At 37.3% G+C, this 20,515-nt stretch overlaps 2 protein-coding genes across 2 annotated transcripts in view; one reads left to right on the top strand and one right to left on the bottom strand.

Moving 5' to 3' along the window:
• The first annotated feature begins 2,536 nt into the window (after positions 1-2,536).
• LOC106053229 (uncharacterized) lies at positions 2,537-11,074 on the top strand. The gene is made up of 2 exons (XM_013208753.2): positions 2,537-3,694; positions 8,972-11,074. Exons 1-2 carry the CDS (start codon positions 3,302-3,304, stop codon positions 9,305-9,307), a joined length of 729 nt encoding a protein of 242 aa, XP_013064207.2. The 5' UTR covers positions 2,537-3,301; the 3' UTR covers positions 9,308-11,074.
• LOC129923070 (uncharacterized) overlaps positions 10,957-20,515 on the bottom strand; it is a 31,154-nt gene continuing 21,595 nt past the window's right edge. Inside the window, exons 3-4 of the mRNA XM_056012031.1 lie at positions 12,386-12,729; positions 10,957-11,301 (exon numbers count right to left, since the gene is read on the bottom strand). Of these exons, the coding sequence (XP_055868006.1) occupies positions 10,957-11,301; positions 12,386-12,729 (689 nt within the window). The remainder of the gene's footprint in view (positions 11,302-12,385; positions 12,730-20,515) is intronic.

Raw genomic sequence — 20,515 nt, 5'->3', positions numbered from 1 at the left:
CTTATTTGTATTAAAGTGTTTTGCTAGTGTAAAAGCCGCCAGACTACACCGTCATAGTTTGTCATTGTGATATATGTTTTGTAACTATCTGGCAAATTTGAGACCTGATAAAATGTATATATTTTAAGCTCTTATTACAAACAAGCAAAATATAAAATAACACGTATAAGGACAGAGCTTATCTAAATGGAAAATACCGTAAAGAATCAGACATATATCTCAATACTAGATAAATAAGCTCCCTTTTCTTTATATAAAACAAAAATCAAATTAATTAATTACCTATAATTGATTAAATATTTGGTTGATCTTTTATAGATTCATGAGTTGACATCGACTATGAATAATTATGCGAAATTTCAACTTCATCCGAGAATGGGAAGTGGGACAAAATAAAATCGTTTACAAAAGTAATGAGGGTCATTTGATTCCTTTGCTTGATACTAAAAGAAAATTAATTAGCAGTAATTAATTAGCTTATTAGTTCATTTTATGATTGATTCTTGCTTTAATAGCTATAACAAATAATTGTGTAAAGTTTCAGCCTGATCGATAATAGGAGTAAGAGAATAGCGTGTAGAAAAAGTATACAGCATAGAGAGACAAACAGTGTTAATATTAGCATTGTAAAAGGGTGTAAAGCTACCCCTATTCAGGCCTTGCGACATGGGGGCAGATGATGTAAAGCTTATCTGTTTATATGGCTTTCAGTTAACAGGTGAGATTCATAACAAACGAATATTCACATTTGACTAGAGTAACACCTTTAATAAAATCACTAAATTTAGAAAGCCTTCAGGATAGAAGACTCAAAAGTAGCACTAAGACTAAGGCTGCTTTATTGATCCTTACGGAAATTTGTTGTGATTACAAGGACTCTTTTCTCATATAAAGACAACACAACAGAAAAACACACATAAATACAACAGACAACATAAAGAGTTCATTCAGCGACTACACGCAGGTATCTTGGTGCATTTCATGTTCCCTGATCAATGAGTGGCGGTGATAGAGTCTGACCGAGTGAGGTACTAACGAGTTTTTGTACCGCTACGTTCTTGTTTTGATTGACAGCAGTCGGCCACTTCGTTTATTGCACTAAAGAGGACGGAATGTGAACACGCCATTACCCAGGCATGCCATCCTGACTCATAGTGGCGTCCGGGTGGAAACGATCGTAGGAGGAAACGATTAGGCTAAAGGGTAGCAAAACAAGGGTAGCCTAAGGAAGGTGCCTGAGGGGGTGCGAGAGCATCCTCATTGCAATGTGCGGAGTTGTTGAAAAGCTCCCACAACCTTGTCACAATCCAGGCGCTGTTCCTCAAGTGGCAGTTACATTAATGGCGTGTCCTGCACGGTTACACTGGTAGAGAAAGGGAAAATGGCGGAGTGCCGGGTGTACGCGGTCTCTAGCCGCGAGTCTGACCCCCGCTAGACAGTACAGGGTACACTGTTCTCATACAGGCCGGTGAGAGGAAGCTCTTGTTTCACTTTTGCTGGCCTAGAGTTCGAAGAGTTGAAGGCTCAACTCTACCTGACAGCTTCAAGAAGACGAAGAACGCGGCATCAAAAGCAATTTTAATTGCAAAGTCTAGATCAGGGGTTCTCAACCTGTTGGTCGCGACCCCCTTGGGGGTCGATTGACCATTTGCCAGGGGTCGCCTAAGACCATCGAAAATATGGAATGGTATTGTCTATACTCTTCTATTGCTGTATGTGTGTGTGTGAGTGGGGGGGAGGTCGCGGCAGAGTAGGGGATTGTAAAAAGGGGTCGCCGAGCTTAAAAGGTTGAGAACCGCTGGTCTAGATAATTAGTAGCATACGAGGCAGACTAGACCAGTCATGGAGTTAACATCAGCACCTTACTAAGCTAGCATACTCAATCATACTCTAGTAATCATTGAACTATAGTATTCACCTGTTGATAGCTTCATTACCTCTACTAGTTTTTGAGACAAATATGTAATAATGAGTAAGACCTTGCGATCTAAGGGACAAGTAATGCAAAAGGTCAGCTATTTCTTTGGCGTACGAGAACGTCATGTGGCCAGCACAAAGACCAGCCGACTTTACGTGTTTCTCCAACTAATGACAAGTTCCCATTTGAGCTGGATGAAACTCATCGGAAACCCACAAAAAATCTAGAAATATTTCCTAGTCCAAACCTCCCGAAAGGACGACGGGGGATGGGAGCGGGGCAGGGTTTGAACCCGGGACCATCGATCAATCTCAACGACAGTCCAGCGCGCAAACCGCGCGACCAGGGCAGCCATCCATGTCTTTTGGTATCGACTGACAACTCACTGCCACGTCACAGGTCTGCAGTCAGACTTACCATAACGGTTGGTCTCGGGTTACTCCGTGACCTCCGTGACCTCAATGTCGAAGGCGCCGGTTACTCTCGCTACGCATCTGAATAGGCCAGAGATGTCTTATGACTGGAAAAGGGGGGGGGGGCGATGACTGACAGAAGTCAAATATATATTATTCATTCGTATTTCCTGTTAGACTTCTTCGCTGATCTCACTCGAAGCGTGAACAAAGAGAACAGCAATTGGCTATTTACGTAGCAACAAAATAAAACGGAGCCTCTATTCATAAATCATCTCGAGGTTTTTGTGTTCAGAATTTGCGTAGGAAACGTTTATTGAGCTGAAGTAGAACACTAATTGTTTCACGACTAGGAATTAGTTATTTGTTTCGTACATAGGGGGGAAGTTTTGACTCCGAGACAATGCCCCGACTTGTAAAAACAAGACTAGGTTTTGAGAGCGAATAGCGAAACGCAAATAGAGACTACTTTGGACGGCTTTAAAAGAGAGGAGCTGTTTATGAACGTAGAGATGTAGCTTCACGACATTCGACGGTTTCCTTTTGTTATTATAGGACTTATTCGACACTCGCTATCAGCGTCGACTAACTAATCTTGTTGGCCTTTAACCCGTGTGATTGGATTTCGTTTTTTGAGTGTTACCTCCGTTTGACTTAGCTGAACATTTTATTTTTAAAGGAAACCTCAGAATTTGCGGTTTAAAATTTTAGCAATAGACCTCATTCACCAACCGTAAAGAAACAACATTTAGCCACGTGGTGCTCTTATACCTTCTATATAATTTACGATCTCATGTTTAATTCATGATGGCTATCACGTGACAGTTTTTTTTTTTAATTTATCAACATGATCACGTGACTTTCCGTATGTGTTAATATTTAAGCTAGCAAAATATACAGGCCATAATATATTACGCTTTCAGTCTATGTTAGGATATAAAAGCACAAACCAATAATAGGTTGAGAAAAAATGAATAAAACGATTCCACTACTGTTCGTTCTATTTTTCGTTTCATTCTATAATGGCCGCGAGTGTAACGATGCTAGTAACACCCTTTCTGTCACTTATCGTGACCTTGAACTTCAACCTGTCGGCTGCAATGACACCACCATGTTGACCGTCGCCAGTAGGTCGAAATCGTCGTGTGCAGTCTCCTGCAGGCTCAGTAGCACGTGCGCCGCTTTCGTTTACTCCAGGACCTTAAGCGCGTGCTCCATGTGCAGTGGTGACGTCATTCAAAATATGACGTACAACACAGGGGTCAAATTTTCATGGCCACATCAAGATCTGGATACCTCCGATATAAATCAGTTCTATGCAGGTGTTGTATCACTACAGTACGGAATTAATGTTGGACATGTGGTAGGTATGCACGTGAATAGAAATGAAATTAAATTTTGGACATGTGGTAGTGTAACGTATATTCTATTACACTTAGACTGGCCACCAAAATGTAACGTATATATGTGTATTCAGGGCCGGCCCTAGCATTTGCGGGGCCCAGTCTGGGTAGGGATAAGCATAATGTCAAAATTATTATTTTTTAATTAGAAAATAATCCTACTTTCCTCTTTGCAATAAATCTTTATCAAATGAAATCTCGCAATGCCACTTTTTATTTATTAACACCCCAAAATGTCAATTTCGTCTATTCTTTAGGAGATTTGAATAAATTCAAAAAAAAAGTTCAGGACTTTATCGTATATTTTGCCTTTTCATGAGATTTCATGGAGGCCCTGGAAAATCAGGAGGTTGAGAAAACCCTGTTATTTTATATAATGGTTTAATTTAATAATGTACACTTAGAATTAGCGCGGGGCCTATGAAAGCGCGGGGCCCACTGCGACTGCATAGGCTGCAGTGGCCTAAGGCCGGCCATGTGTGTATTGCTAGTCGCTGAGATGAAGTATATACAGGGGCGTAGCTAGTAATTTTCCATCGTTTGGGGACCCGAGGGGTTTGACCTCTTTAGGGGCCCCCAAACGATGCATAATGCTTAATTTTTTATGTAAAATCCCTCATTTGGGGACCCCCTCAAGTGGGGGCCCGGGGTTGGATTCATATTCTCCTTCCTCCTCCACTCTACGCCACTGAGTATATATTGTGCATTACTATCAATGTGTCGCGAATGTTGTAGAATGCTGGGTTCTTGCGTTCTGTAGCTCCACTTAACACTAAACATAAATTGAATAGACAAAGTACTATCCCAGTTTAGCAAAGATAACGTTTATTCAATAATGACATATTGCAGCTTCTAGGTAGTTACATAAAAATAAAATCCAATTTGAAATATAATTAAATCCGCATAACAGCGTTATCAAAGATACAGGTATACTAGGCCCTCTGGGGTAAGAATAACTTCCGCATCACATCGGGTAACAGAATAACTTCAATAGTATGTAACCAGCTCCAAGTACAGAAAACAACTATTAGAAATACGTGTACTGTCTCTAATGACTTCAAGAGACCACTCTCAACTGAACTCAAGTTACTACTGACTAGAAGTCCATTTAGTCATTCTTCCTTCCTCTTTCTATGTCCGAGGTTTCTCCTGGCTTTCACTCTCTTGACCGGAGGTGAACATATAGCAGGTAATGTCAACCGAGACTGACAGGTAGGTATGCACGTGAATATTACTCAACTGGTACAACCGACATGTGGCAGATATGCACTTATATACAAACAATGTTCGAGAGCATTACATGTGGCAGATATGCACTTGAATATAAACAATCTGTGAATGCATTACATGTGGTAGATATGCACGTGAATATAAGTACATTGGTAATGTTTGACATGTGGGAGGTATGCACGTGAATATAAATGTATTATGGTGTTGGACATGTGGTAGATATGCACGTGAATATAAATAGTTTATAATGTTGGACATGTGGTAGGTATGCACGTGAATAGAATTATAATGTAATGTTGGACATGTGGTAGATATGCACATGAATATAAATGGATTAAAACGTTGAACATGTGGTAGGTATGCACGTGAATATAAATGAAATAAAACAGGTAACATTTTTTTTAAAATTTAATTCTCCATTATTAAGCTGATAGAGGCGTGGGGTTCTAAGTGGTAAAGCGCCCCTGGTGAATACAGCTGCGGAAAAGTAAAGGAAGTTGCTCGTTGTGCTGGCCACAGGATACTCTCGTTAACCGTAGGCCACAGAGACAGATGATTTGTACATCCTCTGCCCCTATACATCGCAGGGTTTGAAAAGTGTAACTGACTAATTATTGTTACAAAGCTAATGATGGCTTTTCCCATTTCATTCATTGTATTTCTTGGAATGCTTTAATTAATATTGCGCATCAGACTCTTTTATAAACATTTAAGTTGAAGATTTCTACACTAGTCGGTGCGCATAAAGTTTATGGACGACAATTCACAGTCCTCTATATATTATACCTCGACAAGTGTAACGGATGCATGTGTAGTCAGATGTAGCTGAAGTATTTCTAGAAGATGCTTAATTAGACTACTTGCGTGAGTACCTTGTTTGATGTATTTTCAATCCGCGAGTTCTTCATGCACACCGTCACAAATATAGATAAGGTACTAACAGGAACACAGACTCAATGACCAAGTTGACTCAAGGTGAACTTCAAACAAACTTTTATTACAAAATGGGCCACGGTCTAGTCTGTCACTATAAATCGATGTTATCCCCTCGAGAGTCTAGCAGTAACTGATTCCTAAAAGTCAATCTTAACCTCTAACCCCAAAGTCTATGTCGTCATTCTAAAATATTAGTTCACTGTCAGTACATTTAAGTGCGCAACCCAACGAACTAAACTAGCTATCTAACACCAGACTCCAGACATGGAGATCTCTAGCACTGCAGACAAGTGTCGAGAAAAACTACAAAAAAGCTGAAACAGCTTAAGCGGAAATGTTGCACAATTATTTCTTTTACCTGGCAACACAAGAATCAAATTACGAAAATTATAAATTAACTAATGGACCTCATTCACCAATCGTATACAAACAACATTTAGCCACGTGGTGCTCTATCTCTTCTATATCATTTACGATCTCATGTTTAATTCATGATGGTTGTCACGTGACAGTTTTTTTTTACATTGTTTTATCAATAAGATCACGTGACTAAATGTTGTTTGTTTACGATTGGTGAATGAGGTCCATTGGTAATTAACTACTTTGTTTGGTATCTCAAACAAGAGATAGACATAGTACTCGACTGAAGTGGTGGTATAAGCTAAATTATTCCCCTTTATGGATGGATTACATGACTGATCCAAGCTAATTGAGACACTAATAAGGACATTGTTTGGTATCTCAAACAAGGGAAAGACTGAAGTGGTGGTATAAGCTGAATTAGTCCCCTTTCCAATGGAAAGAAATAGTACTTGACTGTAATGGTGGTATAAGCTGAATTAGTCCTCTTTATAGTTTGTCGTCTGAGGCTTATTACAAATTTAATTACATCCAGACTACTTTATACATTGCTGTTGTGTGTTTCGCTTTTTTTTTTTTTTTTTTTAAAGTTTATTTGTGTGTTACAAGTTTGACAAGCAACATTGTGAATAAAACAAGTCCTTTTAAGTATCAACTGCCTTTATTGTGAAGCATACAAACATAACATATTTACAAGGCTCACATTATCTACAGATAACCAACTCCACTAGATGACTTCCTTCTGCATATTTAAAAAAGAAAATAGTCACTTCCCGCAAGTCCCTTAACTCTCCGATACCCAACACTGGCCGGTCTGTCACGTTTGACCACGCATAGTAACCTTGTCACAACAACCATGTTACGCTTTCTTCTTTTATCAAGTTCACACACACAAACAAGAAAAAAACAAACTCTTTAACTCTTTCTCTCCGTAATTATTTACCACATTCTGGTCGAATCAACGCTGGTATCGTCAGTTAGGAGAGAAAGAGTTAAAAATAACAAAGCTTAAATTAAGTGTAATAGTATCAATAAGTTTAGATCAGTCATGTAAATTACATTTGTAGTAGATGCATACTAACAATAACAAATCTGTGCGATTAGAAATATTTGTATCAGTTATTTTTGTGCAGCGCTAATTTAGCTTTCTCATTACGCTACGATCCTATCACTTGTCTGAACCAGTTGGGAAGGACGAAGGGGAGAAAGAACAGGGTATCTGTGTGAATGTTGCCGTAATCGCTTTTTTATAGCATATATATAAAAAAAAGATTTGAACGACAGGATTCGAACTCGAAGCCTCTAGCCTCCCCCAACCTCCTCAAGCTAACACACAAACCTGAATAAATGTTTTTTTAAAGTTATCTAGTTTCTAACTTCAAGCCAAAGTATAATTCTACTTCCACACCAGTCAAGTACCATTTCTTTCCCTTGTTCGATACCAGAAAATAATTAATTACCAATAGTTAATTAACTAAAAGGTTAATTTTTAAAAATTGTTTCTCGTTTTGTCAGGTGCAAGGAATAGTTGTGCGAAATTTGAACTTGATCTGAGATTATTGGGTATGGGAGAAATAACGTGTATAACCTTTTTTACCAGACAAAAGACAGACAGACAGAGTGAGTTAATTCAGACTTTGTAAAAAAAATGATCGCCTTAGGCTAATGGTCATCTTCCCTACTGGGCCTTGCAGCTGTTGAACTGCAAGAAGTGTCTCTTTGCTGACCACACCAGCTTCCAGAAGAACATGACTAATTCCTTTTAACATGTAAATATTTTCGAATGTTAATAAGCAACTTTTATGATGTTCCCCCAGTGGCGAAGCTCGGATGGAGAGAGGAGTAGGGAATAAATTTGAATATCCCCGCGGGCCCCCCACACGAGGGGGGGGGCCAATATGAGTGTTTTTTTTTACATTAAATATTATATATTACGCAAAATGCAGGGTCCTCCAAAGAGGTCAAGCCCTCTGGGCCCCCTAATGATGGAAAATTCCTAGCTACGCCCCTGTGTTTCCCTTTCAGACCTTGAGATCTATTGGGCGGGAGATGTAATACACTTAGTCAGTATTAATAGGCACTTAATTAGTATAGAGACGCCCCATAGTTGACGGACTTTGAACGCGACATGTATTGACCTCGCGGTGTAGTGGCTTCTAGGTTATTAATGTTATTATTAGTCAGTTGGTGTGGGGACGTTAAGGTAATTACTTCGAGTTACGGACTGAGACTTGACTGTCGCCTTTTCAGTATTAAACTTCATTCAACTTCATTCAAGTCTATGACGGTCTGGACTCAGCCTATTAACCTTGTTACATGTGTAGGCATTGTCCTGTAGTAGTTTAAACACAACTTATACGCAACTTAATCTGTCAAAGTCAGACAGCCATCATTAACTACAAGAAAGAAGGCTTATCACAAAAGGTCATCTGTTTCGGAGGCCCACGGTTAACGAGTGTGTCATGTGATCAACACATCGACCAACCGCCTTTATTTTTTTCCCAACTAATGTCAGGTTCCCATTAGAGCTGAGCGGACTCATAGGCTCCCTAAATATCCCAAAATGAAAAAGTCCAGTCTTCAACAGCATTCGAACCAGGACCCTCCGGTAATTAAGCCAAGCGCTTTACCACTGAGCCACCGTGCCTCCTTTTATGATGTATTGATTTAAAAAAAACAACATGTGAAATAATTTTTATATTTTTTTTTAGGTCCGAATGACATGCTATCCTTTTCTGTACTCACCAGACGGGCCGCTCTTCGGCATCAGACTACAAACACAGACCGGAAGTGAGGATAATTCTCTTTTGGTAAATGTGGGCAAGGTGTACACAAACACTTACTATGAAGGCGTCTACATGTTCACAAAGTTTTACACAGTCGATGTGAACACAACCCATGTTGTAGACATTCTGGTGGCCAATGACGGCTATCAAATTTTTATAGACCATTCCCATATCGGGTTTATTGCTCACAGACTACCGTACAAGCCAACGCAGATTGTATCAGTGTCTGGAAAAATCCAGGCTTACGCTTTCAGTGTGTAACAGATAGACCCATGAGTCTTGGACGCTCTTGCAAAAAAAAAAACACATAGTTTTTTGTTATTATATTACTATTCAACTCGTAACTTCGTGGAAACTGGGTGTGAAAAACCTGGGTGGGTGAAACCCGGACACGGATCTTCAATTTGGCTGAAACCATTTTCCTAGACATTGAATAGTTACTAAATATCGCTGAGAAAAATCTAACATTCATTAGTTATTTAAAAGCATCAAAGAAAATTACAACATTTGTATTTACATATATGGCTAAATCTGTTGAGTTTAGTACCTTAAATAATTGTTAACACTATTTCACCCTCACGCATTCTCCGATCAAGTTGATACTTTAAACAAGTATCCATTGTACCTAATAAAACAAGTGTCATTAAACAAAAAATATTCAATCAATCAAATAACTATTGGTAGTTTTTTCCTATATCGAATAAGGGAAATAACTTGTACATTATTAGTAGATATGGTTTTAAGGACGGGATTATTTCCCTTTGATACGGCTACATAGACATAAATAAATATAGACTGGCCAATAAAAGATTTTTATGAAACGAAAATGTGTGACTTGCAATTTTGTGTACTTTATTATAAAGCATTTATGAGCAGTATAAAAGTGCTTTTTTTAACTTAGATACACACCTATATATATTGTATATAAGGAGGCAGTGTAGATTTGTTTAATTTCTAAGAATGAAGATCATGCAACTTTTCATAATTCGGAAATCCGAATACAATAGATATACATGTTTTCAAGTTACATGAAGTTATTTCTTTTTTTCCAGTCTATATTTATTGATGTCTATGTATGGCTATTTTTTTTTTATTTTTTTTTTACGTGATAACGAACCTTCACGAAGGTCATACCAAGTCGCGAAATGTATCGTTCTGTTGTCAAATACACTTGTAGATCAAAGATACGGTTCGTCTAAATGCCGATCTAACAAAACAATACATGAAATTATAGTCTTGCTTCTACGACTAATTTCTTGAAAAAACGTAAATTTTGCCCGAACGCAAAGAAAACAAAAAATATAGGTGATAATTAAGTTATATAAATATTTCTTTTGCATTGATAGAAGAGTAATATGATTCGATTTATGCTTTTGTTGTTTTTTTTTTCCGGTTAAATAGATGTTAAAATGCATTTTAATAGTCCCGTTCATGTGTCGTGCACACCGCTATGTAAACACGCTATAATTGGACAGGCTACATGAGGCTCTATATAGGGGATATTAAATATACAAACATAAAATAATTAATAATAATAATTGAATTCACTCTTATAATAGTAGGTCTACATCTATTACAATATTGCCTAGACTCTAGATCTAGATCTAAATATATGTAGATCTACAAAGAAATGTTTTTATTTTTAAAAATGAATTTAGGTCGATTAGCTATTTTGATAGCTCCATTCATACTATTTTTTACATTCACGCATTCGCTTTACTTATAACATTATTATTTCGTTTAATTGTTTCCAAAACACTCTCAGTAACTATATCAACAGTGATACCCAAATTAAGACCCGCGGGACGTCGGTAACATATGGCTAGTTTATAAATAAACATAGCACAATTTGAAAATCAATGTTTAAGATAGCCATACATTGCAATCAATTAATGTTATATTCTTTTATTTTACACTGCAAGCTCCGTAACTTGGATAAGGCCACGGATGAATAAAAACTTTGTTTTATTAAATGGAATGAGATGCCTATACAAACTGTAGTAAATCTTGTCTATGTAAAGTTGAAAGCCGTCTGCAGTAACCAGTATATCCACTGCATGCGTTTTTCCTTCTACAAGTGAGCCCAAAGCTAACTGGATATAGGTGGCATTCGTCACCGCACGGCCGGAATACAGGCAGATAGTGTTATTGCTAACCATTAATGTCAAAGGGTAACTTTCGGTCAGAGTTCCTTCCCTTAGGGCAAGCACGAAATACGGTTGCCTATTGGGAAATAGGTAAATGCAGAGGTGTATCTGAAAGATGGAAAAAAAAAGTTATTAAAAAAATGGTTTATATTGTAATTGTATCAATTAGTTTTGATCAGTAATGTAATTCAAGTTGTAATAGATCTAGACTTACAATAAATAAGGCCAATACTAGAATATGCATCCTCCGTTTGGGACCCCTCAACTCAAGATAACATTAAGAAACTAGAACAGACACAAAATAGAGAAGTGAGATTCATAACAAACGAATATTCACACTTAACCAGAGTAACACCTTTAGTAAAATCACTAAATTTAGAAAGCCTTCAAGACACAAGACTCAAAAGTAAAGTAGCAATTATACGTAAAACACTGAACCATAATCTTCAAATACAAAAACAAAATTTAATAAAATACTCTGAAAGACACAAAGATAAATGCACATTTCTCGTCCCGTATACTAGGACAAATTTGTACAAATACTCCTTCTTCCCTAGTGCTGTTAGAGCATGGAATGGGTTGCCTGAGCTAGCCAGGAAAACCAGTGACTTGGCAAAATTTAAGTCATTGGTTAATATGCATGACTAAATGCATGACGCGTAGGACGTAATCATCTTCTTTTTTTTGAAGTAACGTCTGTATTATATAAGATAACCTAACATTTTAGTTTTATGTTCTTGTTTGATTTATAGAAATTTCTTTTAATAAATCCTAATGCTTTGTTTGATTTTTTGATAGTTTCATTAATATATGGACTCCATGACAGTTTTTCATGTATTATAACACCTAGGTATTTTGCGTTTTTAGTCTGTATTACTGGTTTGTCATGAATAAGATAAGTGGAATTAATTTGTGAATCAATAAAAAAAAAATTGAACACTTAGTTAATTTATTGAAGGCGTTTAATTATTTAGTTTTTTTTTGTGAAATAAGGGAAATAAATGGTACATTTAGTTAATCATTCAGTATTAATTAACTAATTTTGTTTTATAAAACAAAAATGGAGCTAAACCCTGTCACTTTCTGGTAAATGGCAGCATTTAGCGGTTATTTCCCCCTATATAGGCTTCGGTTTATTTTAAAAAGTATTCCTTTTTCTAGATAGCCATGTAACGAAACAAATAGGACTTACTATAGTGCCGATTGAAAGACCGCCTGGAACAACTCTTCCAAGATTGCAAGTTGTGTTAATGGTTGTTGGTTCATAGTTCTCAAAAAGTACGTAAGACCAACTAAACGTTTTGTCAGCATTGAAAGTTAGATTCTGAATCATGCCACCGTGACAAAGTGAGCAGGTTTTGGAGTCACTGACATATGAGAAAAGCACGCACGCTTCACTAAACATGCAAGACATAGCGCACGACAACTTTGACCCGCTGACCACTGTCAACATCGTCTGTTCATTGCAGCCGATAGGGTCAAGGTCAGGTTTGTCCTGAAACAGCAGAGAACTTTTGGATTTGTTTTGGCTGTTGCCTTTAACGTTTTCAAGATAAGATAACAGACACAGGAATAAGAATCGATTCGTCATCTCGATACGTCCATAAGAATATAATTTAATTTTATTTTCCCACTGTTTTTTTTATATCATCATTATTATCATCATCATCATTATCATCATCATCATCATCATCATAAGTAGGACGTAATAATCTTTTTTTTTTTTAAGTAACGTCTGTATTATATCAGATAAGATAAGTTCATTGACATAAATTGATAAGGTGTTGTGACCTTTATCGTAACCAAATCTTTCCAATCTTCCTGGTCAGCAGCTGTTCTTAGAAGGACACCAGAAGGAAGGCCGGTAACTTCTTTGATATCGTCCATTCAGTTTTTTCTTTGGACGACTGTTGCTTCATGTTCCCTCTACTGCACCTTGTAGAATACTTTTTTTTTAACAGTATAACCGAACCAGCTCTGCCTCTTCACAGTATCGATGATTTCCTCATTTTCGCTATTTGTAATTAGCAAACACATTCTTAATCTTCGGAATCCATAACATTGCCGTAATTGTTAATTAACAAAATACAACACTCTGAATCATACAGGGAAATGAATACAATGTTTTTATACTGTACTGCAATCCGATTGTGGTCCGCACTTCGAAAACTTTCGATATCTTTCTGATTATATATTCTCAAGAAAATAAAAGGAATAAATCACAGTCTATTTTCTCCAAACTATAAAATTGTTCTTCAAAGTGATATACATATCTATAAGCGAAACTAGTCATCAGGTCACATATAGATATATATATATATAGCTCCTCTTTCGTGGTCGAAGATGTGCACATTTCTCATTTCCTATGGACTCGAAGATGGCTGTAAAGTCCAGTCTTCGCTTTAAAAAGCCGGCCGCATACGTGCCATGGGTGGGTTAGGTCAGTTGCAGATAGGCCTGAGTACCTTGTCATTATTACCACATAATAATGAATAATTCCTGATATTACTATTGTGACGTGAAACGGCTTGAAATGCGTCTAGCTTATATGCTGTCCCTGAACAAAACAAGCCTTTGTTTGATAGTCAAATATACCAGCTATCGCTATGGATAAAATACAAAACTGCTTTGATCTGTTTTGCAGCTAGACGATTTAAAAGGTGAACTACATACTTGTATGCATTGGCGTAGCTAGAAATGTTCCATCGTTTGGGGGCCCGGAAGGCTTGACCTCTTTCAGGGCCTCTGCATTTCGCGTAATATTTCATTTTTAATGTAAAAAATAAACCACTCATTAGGGGCCCCCTCGAGCGGGGTCTTGGGGGATCCTCAAATTCTACCTCCCTCTCCCCCCACCCTAGCTACGCCACTGCTGGTATGGTATAATATGTAACAATAATTTTTTTTTTGTTCATTTATATAAAAAGAAATTTCAAGAGGGAAACATGTGGATTAATTATTCATTTGTTATACTCTGGGCAGACTGTTTGAACAATTATGAAACATAATAACACTGCAGTTCACTTGTCAATCATTTTTAGTGAGATTAAATATACAATAAAATAAAAATTAATACACTGTAAATATCACGACCTAATACTACAACTAATTACTGATATCCGTTAATTGAAGACATAAAGTAATGTTCCCCCTTTTTCAATCATGGTTGACCTCTGACCTTGCGCTGGACGCTGTTATGTGTGCCAACTACACGATTAAGAGTTACGATAATATCGACTCGTACTTAGTAATGCGACGTTCTCTCTTCTCTCTTGAAATGCTATAAGACAGTGATGCCCAAAATTACGGCCCGTGGGCCAGATTCGGCCCGCGAAGTGTTTTTATCCGGCCCGCTGAGATGTCGGCATAAGGTATAGACATCCCCTCCAAAAAAAAAAAAAAAAGGTCAAATAAGGTTGGGCCTCACTTTTCAACAGCGTGTGGCTGTTTAAAAAAAAGAACCATATGTCAACGTCGTTAAGTAACAAATAGGAAGGCATTCTTGGTTTGAGCCGCGAATAAAAAGATTGTTAAACTACGCCTACAGATTGGAGGATCGATGCAAATATTTAGCAAAAAAAGGCGACAAGAAAATATGTTGGTGGTGAAGCTAGCTCCAATGTTGCTCTTTGATTTGAAGTAGTGGGAGGCGTGGTCGAGAGACTAAGTGCGCTTGCACTTGGCTTGGCTTGGCCACCTAGAAGGGGGCTCGAGGTTCGACACCCGACTCGGGCAGAGTTGTGTTTACTGAGCGCCTAAAGGCAGCACGGAAAACCTTCTCCCAGATACCCCTTCCCCCCACTGAGATTGGACCATAGAGCTCTGAGCATGCTATAAGCATGAAAGTAGCGCTATATAAAAGCCATAATTAGAGAAATTAAGTCGTTTTGTGACGCGTGAAAAAAATCACTTAAGATATCCAATTTATTAATGTAAGTACAAGATCTAATCAAATAGTCTCAAATTCAGGTAAATTTCTTTTCGTTTGTGTGTGTGTGTGTGTGCACTTTTGCTCATGTGGCCCGCGACACGAGTGTCAGAAATTAAAATGGCCCGCAGGTCGAATTAGATTGGGCATCACTGCTATAAGATATATCTAATTTCTCGCTCATCCTTGAAATATATAATCAAACTGCTAAACATGAACGGCAACTCATCAATAAAGTAGCGCTCAAGGAGTCTTAGTAATAAAACGATTATCTTTCCTGAGTTCCGATGAAATGATTTAGTGGCGTCAGCGTAAAACACCAACACCTATCCCTTAGTCTGAGAAGACGTTGGGGCACCACGCATGATCTGTTGAACGTCTTTTTCCATCCCTGTCTTTTACCTTTAAGTAGAAGCTTTTTCAATGACAGTCGCGTCCATTCTTTTATGTTGTCTTACCGTGGCTTTTTTCTGCCTCTTCTTCTTTTTCCTGGTACTGTTCCCTGAAAGAAGGTCTTTGCAAGCCCCTGATGTTTTGCGTTTTTTGACATAGGTAAGCAGGTCATCGTGGGGTCCATTTGCCGTCGCTATCCTGTTTCTAATCTCTTTGTTTGTGATGCGGTATTTGTATGTGATACCAAGGATCCTTCTGTAGCATCTCAATTCCATTGCTGGGATCCTCCTCTCTTGCTCTGAAGTCAGCGTCTAAGACTCACAAGCATTTAAAATGTGGCCATGACCAAGGTGAGCATCAGTTTGATTTTGGTTTCGCGGGCTATGCATTTGTCCTTCCATATTATTTTAAGCTTTGAAAGGGCTGCTGTGGACTGTGCAATTTCTTCTTCTTCTTCATCGTTCTCATTATTATGTTGCAGTGCTCATATGACTAGACCAATACATGAGATGAACTGCGCGGTGGTTTCCAAATCAGGGAGCTCTCTATATAGTTTTCTTTCTATTGGGGTGATTTGGGGCCAATGTCTTATACGGGCCTCTTGGTAAAGAGAGCAGTTTTGGAGGACGTGGTCGGCATTCTCTGGTGATACTCCACATGGGCAGATTTCACTTGTTCCAATTTTGAGCTTCCGGTACATGTGTTGTCGCATTCTGTTGTGTCCGGTCCTGAGTCGAGAGGTTAGACTGTGCTATTAGAGCCAGTAGTTCAGGTTTTCTTCCCTCATCTGAGATAATAACTCCTGGGTTTTAAAAGTTTACCTTGCCAAAAAAAAAAAACCCAAAATAAAACACACTAGACAAACAAAGCAAGTTGCATGGTCCCTCAACAGGAAATGTTTAAAATTTGTTCAGAAATTGTTCATTTGGTTGTCCTTGTTTTCCAGCTCTAGACACGCGAACGTCCTCAGACATACCATATTGGGTTGCATCTCACACGATACGAAATGCTTGAACTTAGGAGTTTTGAAAGTCATGGATGCTACTCAATATTGATGCTCAGCATTCCTGCACACTTAATACAAAAAAGTTTGTAAGGATAGAAGGTTTTCGTTACTGATTAAAGGGAAACAATTTTGACAATTTTCGATATTATATATGTTTTGATTTACAGATAATGAATATATTATTCTTTTATTTTTTTTAATTTGCAATAATAACTTTGTAATTGATGTTTTTCTGACATATTTTTTCTGCGCATCCAAAACGATCTGTTTGTTACCGGGTTTCTATGTGACGTCACACTAACCTATTAATTTAATCTATTGACTTATTGTATAACGGGAGACCATACAGCAAAGTTTACATTCTCAGAAGAAATTTATATTTTCGTCTATGCAGTTAGATCTAGATCTTGTAAGTAAAGAAAAAAATGCGTGTTGAAAATAAATTTACATGCATGACTAACCACTGCAGTGTGTATTTTCTCGCCTGACCACTCAACACACAACAAACACTATCGCTTGGTTGTCTTGTCATGACCGACTACACGTAGTCTAGACTTGCTTACACTGACCAGTCAGACACACGATCTATATAGTTTTTAGGACAGGGAGGGGCTTAGATGAAAATGCTACTCTATTTTCATCGAGTTGGTTATCCTAAAGCTTTTAGATCTCTCTCTATCTCTCTCTCTCTCTCTCTCTCTCTCTCTCTCTCTCTCTATATATATATATATATATATATATATATATATATATATATATATATATATATATATAAATAACTGTACCATAGCTCTCGACTAGGCCGTCATTAATTCTAACAGCTACTGTAGTAAGAATGAAACGATTGATTAAATGTAGTTTCTTTTTCAGTATTGTTGATGGAAGTGACGTACGCCTAACCTAAAAACAAAATCTAAAAGCACCCCGTTTTTTTTTTTTTTGAGATGTCAAAAATTTACTGTCTAATTTATTAAATATAATATAATATTAAATATATTAAATATAAATGTTTCTAAGCAATTAAGTAAAAAATGGTAAAATGTTTACAATTACAACTTCTTGCACAGAATTTAAATATGTTAATTTGATAAACCATCGGAGTTTCCTTTTAAATCTCAGCCAGTGGAAGGGGCTTGTCTTCAGCACAGGTTGTAGGGCCTAAAGCATCTTAATACTATGACTGTTTTATCTATGTCATATTTTTTTAAGGAAACCTCAGAATTTGCGCTATTCAGTTTTAGCTTTATCTTCTTTTTTTTTTTTTTTTTTAAAAGGAAACCTCAGAATTTGCGCTATTCAGTTTTAGCTTTATCATCATAGGAATCCTTGGGCTTTATGCCTCTTTTCTTTGCCTCTTTTATGGGATTTATTATCATTGTACATTAGCAATGTTAAGTAAAGAAATAACAAACAAATATGTCATCTTGGCTTTATTAACACCAAATTTTTTTTATCTTGATTGTGGTGGACACGGTTTTGCATAGTCACCACACACTTAATTAATAAATGTCTACAATGTTCCTAGTCATGACAAACTTAATTGAATTGTAAGGCGATTTGCGTGCAGTAATCCCAATATAAGACTGGTCAATATAAATTTGATGACCTTCTTTGGCCACCAGGATGTCTAGAGATGTGTAGGGTTCATGCTGTTCAGGATGGTGAAAACGGTGAAGCTTTTAGTGTTTACTCATGAAGAATTGAATGAGACTCGCACTCTGAGATTATAAGCAGTCGTTTTATTTTCTGACTGCAGGTCAATGAGCAATGAGGGATTTATTGGCCAGTGGACAAGATTTTTAAAAAATGTACCTAAAAAAAAAATTCACAAAATCTTTTTTATTTAACAGGATTATACCTTTGTTGAAGGCATCAAAACATTTCAGAAATAAATCTCTATATGTAGAATGTATAAGTCTTCATTAAATTTACAAAATAAATTATATCTTAGGTTAAATGTTACACATAAGAAATAACGAACTCTTATGGGATATAGTGAAGGGTAAATCACAACAAAATTTATATCATGACTCTTTCTCTCTGTAATTATTTTCCACGTTCCGACGGAATTCTTCATTTTGCTCATTAGTATTTTTTTCTACCCTGTTATGATTAAGCTTGAATAACTTTGACGTTTGTTATAATCAGAAAATGTTCGATTTGGTCTAGAATTAAAGAGGAATGCATGCTCTTTTTATATAACACAAAGTAAATTTTACACAATCAAACATTAATTTAATTGAGGTCAAATCAACGATGGTATCGTCAATCCGGAGAGAAAGAGTTAAAAATTACAAAGAAACAAAATAAATGAATTTTTTAAAAATTATTACAAATATTGTATTAGTTCACTCTGTCTGTCAAAAGTTTGAACATAATGATAATAATAATAACCGCTACCATTATTGACATCCCCGTACCACTGTCTCATATTTTAAAGAAAAACCTAAATAGGAAAACCAATGAAAATATGGCAACCTGGCAGATCTGCCACATCACCTTGAGATGAACTCCTATTGAAAAAAAAAACAGAGCAGGAAGGACTCAATCCTCCCGTAGTGCTCTGGCAAGAAACTGGGCCGTTCGGCGTGATGCCTCGTAGACACCATACAAGTCGAATGACTGCTCAGGCACGTCCCCTCCCTTAACTCGCGGAGATGAGGACACTCGCACAAGACGTGCGACACTGATTCGACGCTCTCTCCACAGTGACGGCATCGGGAGTCAAAGTTCGGACGGAACCGGGCAAAGTATGCCCCATCACCAGAAGATTCCTCAGTGGCAACTGTTAAAGAGACTATGAATTCTATTTTCTCTTTTTTCTCAACCCCGGCAGCGCCAGAGAATTGAACATTCATAATAATAATAACAGTAATAATAATAATACTTATAGCGTTTATTTAGCGCTACTTTCATGCTTATAGCATACTCAGAGCGCTATGGTCCAATCTCATTTGTAAGCCAGTGGGGGGGGGGGGGAGGAGGTATCTGGGAGAAGGTTTTTTCGTGCTGCCTTAAGCTGCTTGGTAAACTCTGCTCGATTCGGGTGTCGAACCTCGATCCCCTTCATAACCAAGTTCAAGCGTACTTAGCCTATCGACCACACTCCCCACGTATATTCTCACTATTCCCAAAATCTGATCAACTTAAAACTGCAAAATTATTAATTGAACATTTATCAATGAAAAAAAAACAACATCAATTAATTAATTAATTACTGGTGATTAACTATTTTGGTTGATCTCGAAATGAGGGCAATAAATTCTACTTAATGAGAGATATGGATGTATATATAGATTTAATCCCAATTAAATAATAATGTTTTAGAATTTAGACTAACGTGTAATAATCTAATCAAATGCTAAATTAAGCGAAATCTAATTATGGCTATTGTTAATCTTAGCTAAATAATTTGGCTAAAGACAAGTAAGTTAAAAAGCTAAAATTGAATGGCTTTATTACGGCCTATGTAGAAAGTTTGATATAGTTAAACTTAAATTAAGTTAAAGTTAGATAAAGTTAAACTTGGTATAAGCTAAAATAAGAATAAGTTCAAAAAAATATTACCTTAAGCTTATTTCACTCACTGACCAAAAACAAAAGACTCTGCTATATTTCTAACGTCATTGTTGCTACGTTAGCTAAAGTGTCACTTTCAGACCTTACGATCTATGGGGCAGATGATGTTAAGGTCATCTGTTTCTTTGGTCAACGGTTTACCAGCAGGGTGTCATGTGGCCAGCTCAACGACAAACTCAGGTCAGATACCCACGAGAGTTGGGTGGGCTCAGGGGCACTCTAACACATCCCAGTATTCACCGAGATTTGAACACAGGAAGCTAAGCGCTTTTAGACCTTACGATCTATGGGGCTAAGGGGCTAAGCGCTTTCAGACCTTACGATCTATGGGGCAGATGATGTTAAGGTCATCTGTTTCTTTGATCAACGGTTTATTAGCAGGGCATCATGTAGCCAGCACAACGACCAGCTCAAGT

The sequence above is a fragment of the Biomphalaria glabrata genome, chromosome 15 (genome assembly GCF_947242115.1).
Source record: "Biomphalaria glabrata chromosome 15, xgBioGlab47.1, whole genome shotgun sequence".
Taxonomy (NCBI): Eukaryota; Metazoa; Mollusca; class Gastropoda; family Planorbidae; genus Biomphalaria; species Biomphalaria glabrata.
Note: the sequence above shows the minus strand (reverse complement) of the source record. Positions and strands in the feature narration are given on the sequence as shown.

Coding starts and splice junctions, on each gene's coding strand:
- LOC106053229 (XM_013208753.2), top strand. CDS start 3,302: ATGAATAAAACGATTCCACTACTGTTCGTTCTATTTTTCGTTTCATTC. Junction 3,695..8,971: donor GAATTAATGTTGGACATGTG/GTAGGTATGCAC, acceptor ATTTTTTTTTAG/GTCCGAATGACATGCTATCC.